This window comes from Podarcis melisellensis, assembly GCF_964234715.1.
Source record: "Podarcis melisellensis genome assembly, chromosome: 8".
Lineage (NCBI taxonomy): Eukaryota > Metazoa > Chordata > Lepidosauria > Squamata > Lacertidae > Podarcis > Podarcis melisellensis.
In genome coordinates this window covers 55,431,110-55,452,449 of record NC_138540.1, presented here as the reverse complement: position 1 = coordinate 55,452,449, position 21,340 = coordinate 55,431,110, and the positions used below count along the sequence as shown (strand labels likewise).

The following is a 21,340-nucleotide window of genomic DNA, read 5'->3' as shown; positions in this document are numbered from 1 at the left end:
TACAACTAAGATGATGTAAGACCCTCTTCTTCTCTGCCTCATGGGTGGAGTAGGAAGTAGCAGAGGTGGCAGAGAGAAGAACAGTAATGAAGAGCATGGAACAACTTGAGATTGCAGCCTGCTTCACTCTCCACCCAAGAGCCATAAGGAATAAGGCTTGTGAAAATCACTGAGGTTTGATACATTGGCACTGTTAATTACCACAAGAGCTGGGCACACACCCAGGGGTGTTCTGCTAACTGTCAGGTATTTCAGATGTGACCACTCACATATTACAAAGATGCATGTGTATTGCCATGTTGTAACTTGTTTTGGTGGGGAAAGGGCAACTTTGAAACATCTCAGAGTTTCTGAACCTCCAACCTTCCCCTGTGACTTCTTTTAGCCTTTCAGCAATGGACTGGTGACAGTGATGGTGCCCCAGCTGCGGAGAGAGAACAGCCTCCTCCTCTGGAATGTCTTTGACCTGAACACGCCGGTCCACACCTTTGTGGGGCATGATGATGTTGTGCTAGAATTCCAGTGGCGGAAGCAGAAGGAAGGTGTGTGACAGATGCGTCCTTCTCATAGTGGCCTCAGTGTGCCTGCTGGCTGTCTGGCCCACAAAGCACAGAGGTGGCTTTGCAGCTTAAAGCCCATTCTGGCTCTTTTCAGGCAGTGTGTTTTCAATTGCATTGTGTCTTCTCTGACTTCCGTCTCTGTGTCATGTCTCTCTGTTCTTCAACTAGTTCATTTAAAATTAAATTGCAGTAAACCATAAGAAATCCCCCCCATCAGTCTGCAACTGTATTTGCCGGGGTGTGTGTGTGGAAATCTGTGATGGCCAAAAGAAATTGAGAACTTTGGTCTAACTATGCAGAACAAAATGCCATGCATGACACAAGCAGGGAAAGGATATTGGGCACTTGTGGCACAAATATTGGGTTTAAGCTGATAGACTTCAACTTACCCATTCTTTTTATATCAAAGGGACATGGGCTGGTTTGAGCTCTTTGTATGTGATTTTTATTGAGTTTCGAAACAGGTGAAAGCAAAAGAGTACATACAGAAGTGGGTCTACAAGCAAAACCCAACATTGTCAGACATCATACAAAGATAATTCTAAATTCACCCTTCTCCCTCTCCCCCACCCTTGATAGAGCAAAAGTACAAAAATGTGGGCCAAGCATTTAGAATGATTAAGTCCACCTCAAAGAAAAACATCTCAAGCAGAGCACGGAGATACGCCTTCAAAATACCAGACCATCTCAAAACAGCCAGAGTTTAAACTCTTTAATCTGAAATGCCTTTCAGGATCCAAGGACTACCAGCTGGTCACCTGGTCTCGAGATCAGACACTTCGGATGTGGCGAGTTGATTGCCAACTGCAACGGGTAAGTGACAGGTGGCATAGTCTTTCCTTTTTGTTTTGCTCAAAGTTGCAGATGTCAGAAACCAGAAAACATCTATTTGCCAGCTAAATTGTCAGGTACCTCCTGTACCTGTAGTCCTGGGTCCATCTCCTGTTGTGGGTTTTGCTTTCTGTGCTTCTGTATCAAACCTCTTTCCTGTTCCTGACTTTATGGTGGTTTCAGCAGAATAAATCAAGCAAGTGGAACCCACCTTGAGAGTATCTGGATCAACCCTTTGCACTGGCAAAATCTCTTAATTCTGATAGAAGTTCATCACCTGCTTAAACATCAGCATGGAAGGACCATTACACTAGTGTCCTTGGTCAATGTCTTCATCCCACTGCTCTCAGAGTCAGGAAGCATTCCCTCAATCTAACCTACAGCTGCCTCACCAAAATCTGGGCGTTTTCTCCTTCCCTTTGGGGCCCTGGTCAAGAGCTGCCTGCCTTCTTTTGGTGGTGGAGGTGGTGGGGGTTCAGCAGTTGTGAAACACATAACTGTGTCCTTGTATCTCCTTTCCTCTAAGCCAGCATTCCTCAAACTGCAGTGTAAGCTCCCCTTGCCCCCAACAGGAAGGGGGCATGCAAGGTGTGCCAACAGGGAAGCTGTACAGTTTTGTCCACCTTTACAGATGATAAACCTATAAGCAAGCAAGGCTCAGGGTTTCCCAAAGTGTGGGTGGTGATCCCTTTGGGGTGGTTGCAAGGAAGCAATAATGCAGGCGAGGTCTCTTGACTCTTGTGAGAATGTTGAAATGCTGCCAGGAAATGGAGCATATTCGAGCTTACGGGGAAAAGCTGGTGTGGAGGTTGTATGAACTGGGGCGAGGGTTATGTGGGAGCTTGGAACAAGCAGCGTGAAGCCAGCGAGGTCTCTAGACAGAGATGGTGCAGAAATCCTAGCCAACTTGGAACTTGGGTGGGCATGTTTTTCAGTTGCACCATGTTTGCTGTGCCGCATCCATGGCCTGCTCTGTTTCTGCTTTGCTGCATTTGCTGCTTCTTGTTCCAGCTGTGCTCCAATGACCTCCTGGAAGGGGTGGAGGAGCTCATCGATGGGATTTCTCTCCTGCCAGAGCCAGACAAGGCCCTGCCTTCCCAAGACACTGAGCCCCAGCAAAATGCCAACCATGGAGAAGAGGAAGGTGAGGCGAGGGGGTGCCTGGGTGGTTTGTGGCGCTGGCAGACTCTAGTGTGCCTTGTTTTGCATGTCGCTCTGAGGATGCCTCCCTCAACCATGTCCCATTCCCTCCCAGTATTACTATTATTAATTCATAAATTGAATTTAAAAACAAAAATAGCATTCTAAATCAGTTAAGACACTCCAAAAACAATTACAATTAAGAACATCGAAAAGTAATTAGTTAAAAACATTCTTGCATCCAATGATCTCAAGGTTGCTAGGAACAGTGACCTTCAGCCATGCTTTCTAATTCCTCCTGAAAATTAATAATGTTGGAGACAGGTGCACCTAGCTAGGGAGGGCACTCCACAGCTGGTGAGCCATTACTGAAAAGGCCCTGTCACAGGGTCAACCCTGCTAACCCTGGCTCTATCTCTCAGTAGCTGCCTTGCCCTCCACCCTGACAGCCACAGTGGGCACCAGCCACCACCACGGATTCAAAGGCAGTATGTCTACAGAGAAAATTACCAGCAACAGATCTGTGCTGAACAAGCAGAGATGGTACATAAGTTGCTGAAAGCAATTAAGCCATTGGTCTTCAGTGGATGCTACACATTCTCTGGGGGGGGGGGGCGGAAAGGGGCACTTGTTAGTGAACAGAGTCTTCAGTGGGTGTTTGAATAGCATAAAAGGGAGCAGGCGAATGGGTGGGAGTTGCACAGGTGAGGCTCTACATCAGGAAGGGCTCTGTCCTGAGTTACAAAGACTTGCCTACAGGAGTTGCTCACTCTTTGCAGGTGGCAACTGAGTTTCATATCTGGACTTAGACCCCAGAAGAGGACTTGGCAATGGTAGCCCTTGACACATTTTAGGCAGGTGGCAAAGAGAAGAAGAGGTGGCAGAAAGTGTGAGAGAGGGGGACGGACAGAGGGGATGGTAGAAAAAGGGAAACCCTTTCCCACTTTTGACCCACTGCTGGTGTTATGTAGACCCTGGCAGAATGCTACTCTCAGGAGGAAAAGTTCCCCACTTCAGCCTTAAAAGCACTGCTGACGTATCAGAGCTCCAAAGAGTCCATCAGACTTCTATGAAGGAATAATCCTCCTGTCTGCCCCTGTCCAATTCCACTCTAATTCTCTCCTGATCACTCCCAAATGCCTGCCACTTTCAGCTTGTTGCCCCACCTCTCTCCACTTTCTCTGACTGCGGATGGGAGGAGGAGGGCACAGATCCTCAGCACTGCCTTCTCTCCCTGACAGCCTTGAAAGAAGACTCCCAGAAAAGTCTCCTGGTGGGGAAAAAGCTGGACCAGCTGGGGCTGCCTCAAACCTTGCAGCAGGAATTCTCTCTGATCAACGTGCAGATCCGAAACGTCAACATGGAGGTAGGTGAGGGAGGAGCCATGTCCTCCTGTTGGGTGTGCTGTTGCTTGAGAGGGTAGAATTCGCAATACTCTGCTGGGTGGGGATCGTTTGCCCTCTTCTGGCAGGCTGCCTTTCTTGGGCCATGATTCCTTGACAGGCCAAGAGAAGGGTCTGTAGAGACTTCCCTGGCAGGGTTGCATCCATGATGCCCTCACTTCTTGGAGTATCTCTTAAGCAGAAAGTGGGGGAGGGGGAAGAGAATGTGGAAGCAGCCAGCCCAAATACTGAGTTGCATCCAGTGTTCTTACTTAGAATAGACCCATTGATATTAATGGTCATGACTCATTGAGGCTCCCTGAGTTTAGTGAGTCTGCCCAGAGTAGATCTGTAACATTGTTTTCAGCCATCCTCACCTTGAGCCCCATCTGTTTTTAGACTGCTCTGGTGGTGAACTTGCTTGTTTCATTATAAAATACAGTTCATTTACTTTTCCAAAATTGCTTTAAGCAGTATACAAAATCTGTTTTTGAAGTCTAAGGAAGAAGATACATTTGTTAAAACAGATTGAGCCTTCAGGCAAGAACTTCACTTAAATTATTTGCTAAGTGCGTACTTTAAGTGTAGCAACAACAATAGCAGCAGCAGTTTACAAACAAAAAGAAATGTAACTTGGAACCTTCTATGATAATAACAATAATGATAATCAAGAGAGGCTGGTTTATTAGGGTGAATAGGGCACTGCCCCACCAAGCTTGGTCTCCCACAGCCAGTCAGCCCCCCAGCCAACTTCTTTCTTACAACTAGTCTAGATGATAGCACTGGCTGTCAACTTCCTCCTTAGTCTCCGTGTTGACCTTACAGAACTCAGCAGAAAGGAGGATGGGGACAATTCCAGAACCACTTGGCTCAGCCCACCATTTGCTCTGGTCTCCTACTGTTGGTCTCCCTGCCTTCCACCAATAGAATCCAGTTCCATTGGGTACCAGCCACCACTGAGGATGATGATTATTGCAGGGTCTAGGTTGAGTCTGGTCCCCTTGCGGACCTCCACTGTTCCTTGAATTAGGTCAGTGCAATTGGATCCACTAACAAAATATTCTCCTAACATCTCCTCTGTTCCTCCATTGGCTTTGGCAGATGGATGCTGTAAATCGTAGCTGCACCGTCTCTGTGCACTGCAGCAACCACAGGGTCAAGATGCTGGTGATGTTCCCTGCTCAGTATCCCAACAATGCTGCCCCCTCCTTCCAGTTTGTCAATCAGACCACCATCCCCTCCACCATGAAGGCCAAGCTGCTGAAGGTGGGTCTGCAAGCGAGCAACTCTCTGGCAGGTGGGGTGGCAGAAGGCTGTGGAGGTCCGGGAACAGGGAGGGTCTCTGCATTGGCTGCCTACCCATGAATTCTATCCCGAGGAACCCTCAGTCCTGGAGCCTTGATCATTGTTTGAGTGTGTGGAGAAGCTGGGTGTGTGTGTGTTCATGACCCAAACTATTCACATCGTATGTGGGGACCTCTTGCAGATCCTGAAGGACACTTCCATGCAGAAGGTGAAACGGAATCAGTGCTGCCTGGAGCCCTGTCTGCGCCAGTTGGTCTCCTGTCTGGAGTCTGTTGTGGTAGGAAATGGCTTTCAGCACCAACCTGTCTTCTCATTTTGCCCTAGTCTCCTTGACCTTTGTTTGGAAAAAAACTCCTAGTATCCCTTTTTTCTTTACAAATCCAGAGCGCTTTACAACAGATTTTAAAACTTGTCCATAGTAGCTTTCCATGCTTTCAGTTTTTAGCATTGTACCGCTAAAGCAGAAGCATAGAAACCACATTGGACAGAGGTGCCAAAATTTGCCTATCCGCAGGGAGGGGTGGCTCTGATTCTCAAGCTGGCTGGCCCTTGTCACTGGCATGTGGGTTGCTGCTGAGGCTGGGTAGCAGGTTTCTCATCTTATGATTGTTCTGATTCCTGCATTGCAAAACATTTTGTTCCACTGACAGGAAATGTTCCTCAAACCCAAAGGGGGCATATTCCACTGCCCTCTTCTCCTTTCTATAAACCAGGCACCAGTCATGCAAGTTGCATGCTCTGTGGCAGACTGAGGACTGGGATACCAGGAACAGCACCTCTGTGCACCTCTGCTGTGGGATTTGGAAGTGCTTTGAAATCCCCATCTAGAAGTGCCCTTAAGCCTTAAGAACTAAGCCCTGGTTGGCCACAGAGTGTTCTTCTTTGGCCTTGTTCTTCTACCACTGTGGCAAATGCTTTCTGATTTAGGAAGAGAGCCTCCTTAGGGACCACAATAGAAAATGACAACAACAAATGATGTATCTGGGTTCATTCTGCTGCCTTCCAGTCCTAAGAGACACCTCTCCATTGGCTCTGTGCTTTTTCCTTTTAAAAGCAGAAAGCTGACTGGCGTTGAGTTTCTATGTGTGGTGACAAGACACTCAATTCCCACATGAGTAGCGTGATTGCAGGCCAGGGGGAATAGCAGCCCTGCTGTACCTTGCAGTTAAAAATACACAACGATTAGGGTCCCTAGATAACAGTGCATGCAAGACAAAAAGATCCAAAATATGAAAATGGTACTGTATTAAACTCTTAAGAACATGTATATGAAACAGTGATACATAATGTTGCAGTTAAACAAGAGGATAGTATAATATATATATATATATATGAGCTCAACACCGGTTGAAAGTCTGTTTTTTCTAATTGGTTGTTTTAATTCTGCCTGATAAGTCTACTATCCTTAGGTAGAGTAGTAATGCTACTCCCATGTTCCTTCGCTTTAAACATGGCAAACTGGGAAAGTTTAAAAAAAGGGACCTGGCTGACCCTGCAGGCCTGCGCAGCAATGTAGGAAAGTGCCTGATCCCAGCTCATACTGTGTCCACCCATCCATCCATCCTCATTTTGCTTCCTGTAATTGGCAGCAGCCCTCTGGAACGTCAGACAGAAAGAGCTTTCTGGGGTAGCTTTAACTGGGGTTGCCAGAGATAGAACCTGGGACTGCCTGCCTGCAACGCATGCGCTCTAGCTTAGAGCTATGCCCCCTCCCTGACATATTGGCATGTTGGTGTTTCAGGACGAAAGCCCTGTTGTCAAGATGATGGGCTCCATGCGTGCAACTCTTAATCTGTTTTCTGTTTCAGAACCAGGAGGACAGCTCCTCCAGCAACCCCTATGCACTCCCAAACTCCGTCACGCCGCCCTTGCCAACATTCCCCAGGGTCTCGAATGCTTACGGCTCCTATCAGGATTCCAACATCCCATTTCCACGCACCTCTGGAGCCAGGTTTTGTGGGGCAGGTTGGTAAACTCTTAAGCATGTGAAGCTAGAGAAGGGCAGGGAAATGGTCAGGGCTCCCAGCTCGGATCTTATCAGAGCTTTCCACCAAGAGGAGAAGGGTGTGAGTGAGTGTGGCAAGGGTACACCACTGTGCCCTCACCCCCTTTCCCTTCGCCTGCGCAGCAAGCTGTTGCTACAGTGCTGTTGCTGCAGCATCAGGAAACCTTCCCTCAAAATGAAGGAGGCAATTCACAAGGTTTGCGGACAACCCTACAAACAAATTGACATGATTCTGGGCATCTAGAAATCTTTTGTCTTAAAATCTTTGTTTCCAGGAGTGGAATAGAATTGGCAGCTTTGCAAAATAAAAATAAAAATAATTTTGAGGGCATATTCTAGGTTACCAGTTCCAGGATTAGGTTCCCTTTTCTCCAGTTTATTTACTAATCTATGTATATAGCAAGGGAGTAAATTTCTATGTATTTTTTAAAAAACGAAAACCTGTTTGAGACAGAATAAGATTTATGATTTTGTCAGGGAGTAGGGAAGGCTTGGGTGCTACACTGGCCAAAGGAGTTGCATCCTACCAAACACCAATTTTAAGCCCTTAACAAATTTGCCCCTCAGATTTGCTGAGTAAAACCTGCATTGTTATAAAACAGTTCTTTCTTGTAAAGAAAAGAAGAAAATGGGTAGAATTGCCTAATCTTTAGCAAACTGGTAGCATCTTAAGAAACTAACCCTGAACAAAGCCCAAATTAGAGCAATGGTATTCAGACTTCTGTGCTCAGGAAGCAAATTCCCCACCCATTTGTCAGCTGTGGAATCTTTGCATGTGGACAGGAATTCTTGACAGCATTCTAGAGTGCAACCTCCCCCCACCTCCCACCTTTGATTTCTGGGCAGTTGTGGGAGCATGATAATGCTTGGCTTGCTATGTGTCCCTAGGCTAAATATGAGCCATGTGTTTGACATCTAGTATAGAAGTTGCAGGTTGGACAGATTACTTGAACTGTGTGTTTAATTCTGTCTGCAAGATATGGCGGAAAGGAAAAGTGCAGCAAGGGGTCAAAGCCCCTGGCCATTGGAGATCTTGGCTGGCCTTGTGAGATTCTATATAGCCTTGACCCCAGGCTTTGCAGTACTGCATTGTGTGCTTGGCCAGAATAGACACAGCCCTGATTAAAGCTGCCTTCCTGTGGGAAGACCATCCTTTCTAACTATAGAAGTGGTACCAATTATTACTTTGGAAGCTGTGTTCTTCAGTGCAGGATCTCTCATCTTCCCAGGGTACTTGGTGTACTTCACGCGACCCATGACGATGCACCGCGCAGTCTCCCCTACAGAACCAACCCCCCGGTAAGTACGTGAGTAGCTGCAGGAAATGACTGTTGTGGAAGCCATCTCAGCAGCAAGAGGTGTGCTCATGGCAATGCCCAGGCTCCTCTTCCTCTTCTCTGAATGAGGGAGACGGAGTTTTGGCTTTTGGAATGACCCATGACTCCGTAGAAACACATACGCTTTGCCTTAGAAGGTCCCAGGTTCATCCCTTGGGCTCTCAGGTACCAGGGCCAGGAAGAATTTGTGCCTGAGACTTTAGGAAAGCATTATCGCCCAGAGTAGACTGTAGTGTGCTAGATAGAACAGGGGTCACCAACATAGTGCCCACAGGTACACATGCAGCCTCGGAGGCCTTCCCAGGTGTCCATAAGTTCCCTTCCACTGCTGAGAATTTAGTCTTGAAAGAAACATCCTATTGTATAGAATAAATCAAAACTTTATTAGCAAAGCCAACAGGCCACAGCTATACAAGAGTTAAAAGTGAAAATAGGGATAAGAGGAAGAAAAGAACAAGCAAAAGGAGGTCCGTCAGATGAACAAGTCTGTCACTCAGATGGTGGCCCTCAATTTCGCAGCTCTCTCGATGTACCTCGCGACCTTCTCTGTTATCTGACTATCCGTATCAGATAATAGAAAATACAGTGTAATGTCTGGTGAACGGCCGGGGTTGGAGAGAATGAGTGGAGTAATAATCTCATTCCTTAGGTCTTTGTAAAGGGGGCAAGATAGAAGGACGTGGGACACTGTTTCCGTGTTACCATCTCCACATGGGCAAAGTCGTTTTTCAAATGGAGTCTTTTGGTAACGACCTTCGAGTACAGCAGAGGGAAGAACATCCCATCTAGCCAATGTAAAGGCACGTCTGTATTTTGGGATGGTTAGTTTAAACAAATATGAAGCTGGAGAGTCAAAATGAGAAGGGGGAAAGTAGGTATACCATGGGCACAGTTTCTTTAAGATAATCAGGTTGTTTTGTCGTTCAATGTCTTTCAGGCGCTGGCCTATTAGACTCTTTGCTTTAATGAGGCCCATTGATAGTAGGGACTGTGAATGCAGACCGCATGTAAGGAGTTTTTGATGCACAGTTTTGAACCACTTGCTTTTGTGAGGGTCTTGCATTACTAGAGGCAGTAGACCAGGTGGATTCAGATTAAGACGAAGCCAATAGTTGAATGTTCTCTGCCAGGTCCGAGTTTCCACAGATGGAAGGCAGGCCTCGAGTCGTAATGCTGCGTTTGGAACACAGGAGGGGACGCCGAATATCTGCCTTAGAAATTTAGACTGCACAGTTTCAAGACTGGAGCAGTGGTTCCCCGTCCAGATTTGTGCCCCGTACAGTAACTGCGCCAGAGGTTTTGCTTGAAAAACTTCAAGGGCTGCTGGGATGTATCTGCCCCCCTTCGTGTAAAAGAAGCGGGACAGCATCTTAATACTTTGAGCTGCTTTTTCTTTGGCACATTTTTGATGGACATCCCAGGACCCGGTCGACTGGAAAACGATACCCAGATATTTGAAGGCTTTAACCTGTTCAATTGTCTGGTTATCCATCCTCCAGCTGTACTGTCTGTGTTTCCTTGCAAAAACCATAATTTTGGTTTTCTGATAGTTTATTGCAAGTTGCTCTCTCCTACAGTATGCTGAAAATTCACCTATGAGCCTATTTAAGCCTATTCTTGTTCGAGATAGGAGTATCGCATCATCAGCATACAAAAGCACTGATATTGATTTGTCAGCCAGTTTGGGGGCGTGGAAGTCCGGAGATGACAAACAGTTAACCATATCATTGATGTAGATGTTGAATAGAACTGGGGCCAGGATGCAACCTTGCTTGACCCCCTTACTGACAGGAACTGGTCCTATAAGATGGCCATTTAACGAAGTTCTTACATGCAGCACCGTGTCTTTATATAAACAGCTGATCAGAAATAATAGTCTTTTGTCTATACTTGATGTGCTCAATTTATCCCAGAGTCTTACACGTGGAATTGAATCGAAAGCAGCCTTTAGATCGATAAAGGCTGCATATAACACCCCACGGGATTTTTTGGCATATTTGTCAATTAAATAGGCTAGGGTGAAGCAATGGTCTATGGTGGATCTGCCTTGCCTGAAACCCGCTTGCTCTTCCGCTAGAATAGCTTCAGTTTCCAGCCAGCTAGTTAGCTTGATATAAAGATGTTTGGCATATAGTTTGCTGGGTATAGGCAGAAGGCTGATTGGTCTATAACTCGCCGGGTCTGTCATGGGTCCTTTTTTATAGATTGGGATAATTATTGCCTCAGTCCAACCATCTGGGAGTAAACCCGTTGAGTCGATCCAAGAAAATAAAGACGCCAGCAGGGGGGCCCACCAGCCAATGTTGGACTTCAGAAGTTCGGCAGGGATGTAATCATTCCCTGGGGCCTTGTTGTTCTTTAATTGTGCGATTAAGTTCTCAACTTCCTTTGCAGTTACTGGTGGCCAATGAGGTAGGTCCTCCAATTGAATGCATAGTTCGTAATGTTGGGCTTCCTGGTCATAGAACAAAGATTGAAAATGGCACAACCACTCCATTGGTTCCACTGTACAGATGGAATTAGTACGCTCCTGGTCCAGTAGACCAGATATGGTTCGCCAAAAGCAAGTAGTATCTTTCTCGTGCGATGCCTTAACCAAACTGTGCCATGCGGCTCTTTCAGCTTCCAGTTTCTTTCTCCTTAGTAATTGTTTGTAAGACCGTCTCAGATAAATATAAGCATTAAGTAGGAGGGCAGTCCCTGATTTCCTGTATCTCTGGTAGGCTGTTCTCGTTTGTCTCCTTGTTTGCCTGCACTCCAGGTCAAACCAGCTAGCTCCGTCCTTTGCCCTCTTTGTAGCGGAGCTATGTATCACTGTTGTTAAATGGGGTTTCAATCTTTCCAAAAGTAATTTAAAGCGTTCCATAATCGCATCTACTGAATTGCCTGATACAATAGCGGAGCGAATAAGCTTTAACTCCACTGACTGAAGAAGGAGGGTTAGATTTTCATTCAGTATTGGGGACCATTTGAGTCTTTTGGGGGCAGGTATATCCAAATTTACAGAAGGTATATATTGTGGCTCGGCAATAGAATAGTCAAAAGGCCGACCTGCAAGCTCTAAAATTAGAGGTAGGTGATCACTCAGAGTATTGTGGCCCACTTGGAACTTCCTTACAAAGCTGTGAGCAAATCTTGAGATTAAGATATAATCTATAACGCTTCCCCCAGCCTTGGAGAAATGGGTATATTCCCCGGGGCGGTCCCCCTCTATATTGCCGTTTAATATCAGCAGTTCCCTCCGTCTGGCAGCCTGCACTAAGCAGAGACCTGGGAAATTACTTCTACTATCTTTGGACAGTCGTGTCGCACCAATATCCGTCTGTTCTTCAGGGTCCATAAATTGGTTGAAATGAGTGTATAGACTGTTGTCATCTGTTCCTATACGAGCGTTGAAGTCTCCACACACAATAGTCAGGGCAGACGGGTAAGTAGATTCGAGAGGCTCTAAAAACGCCTCTAGCTCAGCCCATGTAGCCTTGACAACGGGGTTTTTTTGGCCTGGGGGAATATAGACATTGACCAGCAAGAGAGTAGTTCTCTTGAAGCTAAGTAGAGCGGCTGTTGCTAAAGAATTGCAGCTGGGTAGGGCTGTTAGAGAATGCGCCAGCTCCGTGGAAATGAAGCAAGCTAGGCCACCACTAGATCTGCCGCCCCTTAGAGATGGAGAGGCAGGCAGGTAGTGGCAGTTATACCCATTAAGAAATATAGGGTCATTCTGCCATGTCTCCTGAAAGAAGATGATGTCAAATTGCTTAAGGTAGCACAAAAATTGTTGATTATTTTTCTTGGCGTGCCAACCCGCGATATTCCAAGACAGCACTTTTAGGCCCCGGGCCCTTCGGGGAGCTGGATCTATGTCACCACCACGTCCAGCAATTCTTTGGTATCTAAAAAAACACACCCGTTGGCTCTTTTCGAGGATGACTGCTTGGAGAGAGTGTAGTGATCCTCTTTTCTTGGTGATTTGGGGCTAGATTTTGGAGTTGGGGGGGAAGCTAATTCATTCGGAGACAATTTAAGATAGCTGTGCCAGGAGCTTTGAGGTTTCACACCTTGATTTGGTCTTACTTTATTGTACATCACAGGGGGCTCAGATTGTAATTCCACGTCTACACATTTAAAGGTGCCTCCCACTGTCTTCTTATCCACCAGACATTTGGGAGATATGGGCTGCACATAAGGGTCCTTCATTGTCTCACCTTGATCATCCTTTTTTTCTAGTCTGCTTCGAAGTAAATCAAGTCTTTTCAGGATCTCATTTTGAGCTGGAGAATGCAGTGACCAGAATCGCTTTATCAGCGAGAGTTCTTCCTCCAAAGCGGAGTCCTCACTATCACACGTGAGAGGCCAGACGCCAGTTGGATGTGGGGCTTCCTTTTTTTCATTTGGTACTGTTTGATGGAGATGATCCTGCTGGAACTTATGCTTTCTATTTCGATGGTTTTGGTGGTTGGTTTTTTCCCTTTTGTGAACTTCCATTCCTATGCTCTTGGGCCCCATCAGAGAGGTTGCAGGTGCTCTATTTTCAAATATTCTTAATAGGACTATTCTTTCTTTTTTGAATAGGTTTTTAGCTCTAAAAATGAAACTGGCCAGATTATGATCTAAAAAAGTAATCAATGCTCGTACCGAGCAATCATCTTGATGTAGATACTCTATAGCGGCTATGTCAGTTGCTTTTACTACCCCCGGTAAAATGCCACTTATAATGGACAAAAAGTGGTCTATACGGTCCAACCCTGCATAAAATCTAGGCGGTTTAGGGTAATTAGCAAAGACAAGCTTTTGTGGGATTAGGACTAAACTCCATTCTCTTTTGGGACACAACATCTGTCGAGCTTGGGAGGAGTGGTTCCCCTCAATAGTTTGGGTCGCCTGCTCACCTCTGTCTACAGATTCTGTGCTGGCCATAAGAGGACTCTGGGGCGGTATAACTGTAGATGGATTAGTTCCTTTGTCCCAGCTCGGTGTTGATTCTTCAAAACTTGATTTAGATTCTTTTATGGGTGTATCTACTTTACGTGTCTCTTTGATGGCACTCGAGTTGGATTTGTTTGTTCCACTTGTAGAAAGGGATGGAAGAAGGTTAAAGAGCTTCTGCCAATATTTTTTACAGGTACGGTGAGTTGTCTTAAGCCGCCTTAGGTTTTTCATATTTTTGCTTTTCTTCATCTTAGGCTCAGCTTTTTTCCTCCGGGGTTTGCTGGGGAGTGGTGGATCCGGGCTGGCTAGGGGATTTGTATTCTGGTCTGAAGCGCTCACATGTTGTTTGAAATTATCCACTAGGGTCAGGAGCAGCCCGTTTGTTATCGCTAAAAAATTTTTAACGTTAAGGAGATCCTTAGAAATCTGGTATATCTGCTCCTGAAGATAATCACCCCACATTTCTGTTCCGCAGTCATTGGCTTTCAACCAATGGGTTGAAAGATTACCTCCAAGTTCCAGCGGTGACAAATGAGGATTGGCATCAGGTGTGTTGGCTGTATTAGCCTTTGTAGCATTCTCTGCTATGGCAAGTTCTTGGGCCAAATTTGTTGGATGGTTTGTCCTCTTGTTGTTTGTTTGCAAGTCCTTTAGCTGTGTTGACCAATCCAACACTGTGAGTGGCAAAGGCATAGCTACATCTAGGATACTCTCATTCTGAGTTCTCTTGCTCGAGTCTTTTTGAGGAAAGTAGCTGGTAATTTTACTTTGTCTCCTTCGGCGCTCCATCGGGCTCTGTGGTGAATTAGGCAAAATTCCTTGGTCCTTGTATTTTTTCCTGGTGAGGACCATAGTGGGTATATGGGTATATATGGATATATGGTAGGGGGTGCTTGCTTAACGGCGGCTTATCTTTTGTTCTAAGCTGGAGTAAACAATAGCAGAAATGCCGATTTGTGGAAGTTGCCTCCTAAACCTCTCCAACCTCTCCAACTTGTTAGTTTCTCCAGCAATTTACATCGGGGCTTGTGAGGTATCAGTCATTTAAAATGTTAGAAAATATTACTGGTCTTAAGCTTTCATACTGTGCCTTGTTTCGTTTAAAATTCAACTAGGTCTTTCTCCCTCATTCAACAGCCTCACGACGTAACCAGTAAAGTAGCTAGGCAGTATAACAAAGCAGAAAAAAAAACAAAAGTCCCTTGGAATAATTATCGGGTTGAACTTGCCTTGTGTTTCTTGGGGTTATAGCTGCTTCAATTCCTTCCTTTTTTTTTATAGATAAAAAGCTTGGCGTCCTTCCAAAGGAGTAGCTGGCCACCCCGTCTGCTAATTACCAGCTTCGTGAAGATAGGGCGGCTTGCTGAGCCTCTTTTGGATAAAAATAGGCCTTTGGCAGTTAATAAAAAAAGAGTGATAGTTTAAAACTGCTAAGCTTGGTTAAAAAAAAAAAAAGGAAAAAGAAAAAAAAAAGCTTTAAAAGTGCTGATAAATACTGATAAATCTATATTATCAACGCGGAGCACAAAATAGAGCTACCACTAACGACGCCATCTTGGAGGTGTGCCCTGTATAGAATAGGTTGTAGTGTGTGTGATGCTCCCATAATAGTTTCTCAGGTTTGCAAATGTGCCCACAGGCCCTAAACCTTTGGCGAACTCTGGGATAGGCCAACAGCCTGACTGAGTTTATGAGAGTTTCCTATCCTTCTGCTGTGCCCTTTGCCTCAATCCCTGCTTCCTGTGATGCTGCATGGGACTGACTGTTAGCTCAGCTTTCAGGAATGTGTATCTTGTTTTCAGATCCCTGTCAGCCCTCTCAGCCTACCATAGTGGCCTCATCACTCCCATGAAGATCCGTACAGAGACCCCTGGCAACCTGCGCTTGTACGGTGGGAGCCCGACACGCAACGAGAAGGAGCAGGTCTCCATCAGTTCCTTCTACTATAAGGAGAGGGTAAGTGTGTGGTCTGTGGAGCTCCCTCGCTGCCTCATTTCCAGCCATTTATGCTTGTTGGAGATCACTGCCCTTAACAGCACTCTTGCAGGGTGGAGGGCAGGATTTGCCTGTCCTGTAATAGAAGCCCAAGGAGACACCTTGGATGAGCTGTGCTGCTGGCTCTCTTTGGGATGCTCTTGATTCTTCCTTTCTTAGCATTATGCCTTCACTTACTGAAAAAGGCCAGCTATCTGCAATTAGGGACTTGCTAGGTTTTTTATGCATCTGAGTGGTCCTTGGGTGGACCATGCAAGAATTCTATAGGGGTGCCTGACAGCTCTGTGGATTTGTGTGCAAGCAATCTGGACTGACTGTGTGGCACAAGAGGGCAGGCTTTTTACACTTGGGTCACACTGGGGTCCATCAGGGAGCGTGGAAATCTGCCAAACCCCTGGGTTGCAAAGGCTACGACGTTGTCTCCGGCTCCCCGCTTACTTGAGAGCTGGGCTTGTTGACTGGCTCATGTTGAGCACCTCCACTTGCCAGAGATAATTGGTTAGGTGTCCCAGGGCAGACTTACCACATCTAGTTCCTGCCCACTTTGGAAGAGCTTGAATGGCCCTTATTTAATGAAACCCCATAGGATACAGCTGTGACTACCTTCTTGGCAGTCTTGGAGTTCCCCACGCCATCATATACTGTACGGTGGCCTAAAATGACGATCTTGAGAGTGAGCTAAAAAAACACTTAACTGAGCTGATGCACTTAGAATCGGGGCTTAGGGCTCTTTGAGCTGATCACACTAGGCTCAACTTTCCCAGCGCTATCAGCAGTTAGCAGCTTCGCAAAACCTGATGCAGCAGATAGAGACCCTCTTCCCAGCGTGGCATGTGCCACTTTGAGCCAGCCAGGTTCCCTGAAGGCTGAGTTTTCAGGGGTCTCATTTTGGAAGGAGTCTTTTGCTCTTGAAGCTGTATCTAGTCCTGCCTATTTTGGGGCCTTTCGGGGATTGAAATGCACAGGGACCGGGAGGCCCAACTGACAGGGTGGTTTTAAAGTGATGAAATAAAACAGAGTTGCACAGGGCTTTTCCCGTGGCAAATTCCTGTGCTCTTGGGTCAGTAATTGAGTATTTATTTTGAATCATGGGAAGCATATTGTAGGGAAGCAGTGTGTGAAATGCCAGCACCCCAGAAGCTATCCATGGATAGCCTGGATAGGTGGAGGGATTGGCACAGGCTGAGGGCTCTTCACATCTAGATGCTGAGCATTTGCTGCGCACTGATGGGGGTCATCTGAGCTCCCTTTCTTAGCAGCTAATTATTTCCTAGGAATTTGTGTGGGTTAAATTAGCCACAGGGGAAAACAGATAAGGAAAGGGAAACAACCACCTGAGGGGTGCAGCCAGCAGGGCCTTCCTGCCTGTGTATTTGACTGCTCTGTGTCTCAGAGGACTCAAGGCCTCTGACCTCAGTGTCACTGTCAGCAGCGCTAGTTGCGTGAGACACTTCCCTTTCCGCAGTGAAGGAAGAACTGGGGTGGGGAACCTGTGCCCCTCCAGCTGTGGTTGGACTTCTGCTCCCATCTCCCTTGACCATTAGCCATGCTGGCTTGGACTGATGGGAGAGTTGGGAGTCCAGTAACAAGTGGAGTTCCATAGGTTTCCCTATCCCTGGAATAGAGGATTGATATGAGGACCAGCGAGGATTCATATGACATCTTGGGGAAACTTGCTTCCGTTGTGTTTTTTTGTGGGAAGTGGTCATGAGTATGTTTTGTATGTAGAGGACCACAGGTTCAGCCCCTGCAAAGCCACTTCCGGGCCTGCCCCAGGAGGTGGGGTTGCGGGCTTCACGCCCACCCACGCGAGCGGGGGCTGGCCCCAGCCCCCGCGAGAGCAGGGGAATCCCCGCCTGGCCCGCCCCCCCCAGCCAGCCAATCAGCTGGCCGACGGGGGGGGCGTGGCTTGCCCTATGTATAGCCGGTGCGGAGGGGGCTCGCCCTCTTTCGCCGGCTCGCCCCCACGTTTTTTTTCCCACCCTCCCTCCCTTTAAGTAGGTTTAGGCTTAGGCACTCATTTGACATTGCTATGGACTTCGGTCTGTCGCCGCATGGGGCATGGTAGGAATTTTTCCCAATTGGCAATTTCGGGCCTTTTGGTTTTTCGCCTACCTCGTAGCAACTCGTCACAACTTCTCGGCATTGGCGGTAGGCATTGGTAAGAAGGGGTTAAGACGATGTGTGTGTGGGGGGGGGGAGGAACGCCATTACCTCCCCCCAGCGAGCGAAGGGTGGTCCGTTAAAGAACCCCGGGGGGCGTGGCCCTGTCCGAAGCCTATGGAGGTGTGGGCCAAAGGCACGCCCCAGAGCGGTGACCCGGGGGAGCTCCTAGTCGACGCGCCTCGCGGGAGTCTCCCCCGATATAAGGTTAACCCTTCCCCGTGTCTCCAGCAAATGGGCTGGAGCCGGATAGCCGTTAGGACCAATGCCTATGCCAATGCCTCTCACTCCTGAATTCAATAAAGTTGTGGCCTAATTCGCGCAATTAACCTTACATACAGTGTCTGGTGTCTTTATTTATCCTGGTGGGGGCGGGAACTCGCCACGCAATGGCAGATTGCAGTCTTTTGTCTGCAACTTGGGAGAGGTGCTGGCTCTCAGAGTAGATAGTACTGTGTCACTCCTCTAGAGGGCAGACCTTTCCATCTTTCCTGTGCTGCATCAGAATAAGAAGGCCCTTGGCTGCCCTGGAATGGCACATCTCTGACTGGTCCACAGCTGGCCTCTGCCCTTGGTGCAGCATGAGGCCCCTTGGCTCATGAGTTTCTCAGCTCTGTGTTCTTTTCTTCCTCTTTTCCTTCTCTCAACGGCTCACCTTCTTCCCTCCTTCCCCTCCTGGGCGTAACATTCTCATGCACAGATGTCGCCTTGCTCTGCCAGACGGCGTTGGTCCATACAAGCAATTAACGACTTCCCGGTACTGTTTGCTGTGTTACTGCTGCCCTTGACTAACTGTCCGCTCCCCATGGGCCCAAGAATAACCTGCCACCTGCCTGGCTTTGCGTAACCCAGACTGTAGCTGGAGAGGACAACTGACTTGGGTGGGTGGAGGAATCAGGGCAGTGGGAGGGAAGGCATCCTGTGCTTATGTGAGGTGGTACTCCAAAGTTGGTTGTGTTTTCTAGGACAACCAGGATGATTACATAGCTTTAATGTTTGGTGCTAATTGGAGCAAGATAATACTCTGCCTTGCCTTGGTCAGACCCCACCTGGAGTCCCGTAACCAATTCTGGGCACCACAGTTTAAGAAGGATATTGACAAGCTGGAGTTTGTGTAGAGGACGAGCAAGTCGATAAAGGGCCTGGAAACCAGGCCTTATGAGTAGTGGTTGAGGGAGTTATGGATATTTAGCCTGTTGAAGAGAAGATTGAGAGGTGATATTATAGCCATCTTCAAATATCTGAAGGGCTGTCACATGGAGAATGGAGTGAGCTTGTTTTCTGCTGCTTCAGAGGGGAGGACCTGAACCAGTGGATTCAAAATTCAAGGAAGTAGATTCTGTCTCAACATAAAGAACTTTTTGTGAGTAAGATCTGTTTGACAGTGGAATGGACAGTCATGAACTGTCCTCCATTGGAAGTTTTTAAACAGATGGATGGCCATCTCTCAGGGATTCTTTAGTTGTGATTCCTGCATTGGATTGGAGTAGCCTATGAATAGGCTCTCTGACAGGGATGTTGGGTGGGGAGCTTCCTTTTTTCCATGCAGTATGTAGTCTAGGCTGTAGAAACAAGCTTCTTAAGAATGTTGGCCCTGGCAAGTCCAGAGCTGTTAAGGGTGTTTAAGACGCCAAGCAATCCTCTGTTTCAGATCTTGTTTGTGCCATGAACTCACTAGGAAAGCCTTAGGCAAGTGTGTGGCTGGCCTCCTGGTCTCTGCTCCACATCTGCAAGACAAGGATAATAACAATACTGACCTACCTTTTGGGGTGGTTGCAAGAATTATCATATGCTTGCATACGTGAAGCCCTTTGAACCACCGACAGCATTAATAGGAATGCCAGTTGTTATGCTCGCCCTTCATTTCTATGATAATAGTTTTGTGAAATATTAATTGGAAATTCCTGGTGCAATCCATGTGGTGCAGTCCATGTGGATTGCAATCCATGTGGCTGTTCAGATCTTTGGTCCTCTGAGGATGGGGCTTGGGTGCCCTCTAGATCCCTGCCCCTCCTTGGGAGAGCAAACTCTGCAAAATAGGTGAGCTTCCCTAATTTACATAATTTCTACAGAGCATTTCCTTCAGCTTGCCTGTGCCTGAAATATGCTTTCCCCCTGTGCAACAGTGGTTGGGGTGAAGAGCTGTAGGGTAAGTAAGTCTGAGGAGAGGGTGTTCTTTCCAGAACCCCCACCCCACCTCTCTATGAAGTCCTTCATCCAAGCCACCATTGCCATCATGTATGAGGAATGAGTTCTCCTTTGGGGGGAAAAGCCACTAAGCCTCTTGCAGTAGTATCAGTTCTGGAAGGAGTGGAACAATGTAATGTTGGAGCTATGATGTTGAAGGAGATGGAATTCATGGAAGGAGGACTCTGTGTACAATTTGAAATCATCTGAGGGGGGAAAGTTGACAATGCCTCCTGCAATACTTTTGAAAAAAGGATGGAAATACAGGAAGCGGGAAATCATTTTTTTCCCCTAAATGACAAAGATGGAAGCCCATGGCCACAGGAAATGGAATTGGAAGATATGGATACATCTTTAGGGGCTGTGAATTAATGTCTACCTAATTTGTTAGCAAGCCCTGATAATACTCACAAGTGTAGCATAAGGCTGAGTCAGCAGTTAGACTCGCCAGTAGACCCATCAAGTCAAAGCAAGTATTTCGCCTTCCCAAGTCTATGCTGCTAGTGCCATCCTTACCAGTACTCTAAGCAAGGTGGCAGCAGCTAAGTTGCAACCAACATTGGGGGGTGACATCCCACCAGGCCTCCTGTGGGGAGGGGGCTGAGTCCCATTCCAGCAGACATTGAGGTGGGGAGCTGTAGAGGCCTCAGCCCCATAGAGTTGGCAGGCCTGGGCAGCAAAGACATTGAGGGACATATTTTTTAATAAATTATGAATATTGTCTTATTATATAAAGAACAAGGACTGAATGTCTTTTTAAAGTCTGGAGGTAAAGTTGTGAGATTGGTCTAGAGGAAAATTAAGGCTTACTTATAATAACTGGACAAACTTTTGGAATTATTGGATGGGAAGGAAAAGGAATGAACCTGTGGTGCCTGGATTTAATATCAGGAAAACATCAGTTAGCAGAGGGAGGAATAACTGGACATTACTCTGGATTGAACACTGGATTATTATGAGGAATTTTTGTTGACACAACTGAAAGATGGATAGTTTGAAGTCACACTTACACACACACGTACACTCTGTTATTATTCTTATCTCTCTGTCAGCTTGCTTCTTTCTTTGTTTTGTTTCTGTTTTTATTGTATGCTGAAAAATCTTAATAAAATTATATTTTTTAAAAAGGAATGGATCCCCCTACCAGTCTCTCCTTCCACATCAGGCAATGGGCTTTGGTGGTGGTAGCAGAGAGCTGGCAGGAGGAGAGTCTTTTCTTGCCCAGGGCCAGTTCAACTGAGACTGTCTTGTGCTCTGGCTGATGGTGGTAGAGATAAGCACCTGCGGGGGCTACCGTTTCATATCAGCCCCGGGGTGGGGGGCATTAAGGGAAGCAGTATGGTATCCCACCCCCTTCCCCAGACACACATTGCATGCATCCAGAGCACATTCATAGTACAAGGTTAGCGTGATTCAAGTGATAGTAGTGCCTCTTTGAGGTCTATATCTTCATCTGCACCAGTGATGGGGAGCCTTTGGCCCTCTAGATGTTGTTGCACTCCAGTTCCC

The 21,340-nt window shown here is 46.8% G+C and overlaps 1 protein-coding gene across 1 annotated transcript in view; it reads left to right on the top strand.

Moving 5' to 3' along the window:
- WDR59 (WD repeat domain 59) overlaps nucleotides 1-21,340 on the top strand; it is a 56,744-nt gene that overhangs the window by 24,715 nt on the left and 10,689 nt on the right. Inside the window, exons 9-18 of the mRNA XM_081921777.1 lie at nucleotides 386-542; nucleotides 1,294-1,373; nucleotides 2,403-2,535; nucleotides 3,773-3,897; nucleotides 5,015-5,179; nucleotides 5,400-5,495; nucleotides 7,027-7,183; nucleotides 8,453-8,522; nucleotides 15,289-15,442; nucleotides 18,345-18,401. Coding sequence (XP_081777903.1) covers nucleotides 386-542; nucleotides 1,294-1,373; nucleotides 2,403-2,535; nucleotides 3,773-3,897; nucleotides 5,015-5,179; nucleotides 5,400-5,495; nucleotides 7,027-7,183; nucleotides 8,453-8,522; nucleotides 15,289-15,442; nucleotides 18,345-18,401 — 1,194 coding nt within the window. The remainder of the gene's footprint in view (nucleotides 1-385; nucleotides 543-1,293; nucleotides 1,374-2,402; nucleotides 2,536-3,772; nucleotides 3,898-5,014; nucleotides 5,180-5,399; nucleotides 5,496-7,026; nucleotides 7,184-8,452; nucleotides 8,523-15,288; nucleotides 15,443-18,344; nucleotides 18,402-21,340) is intronic.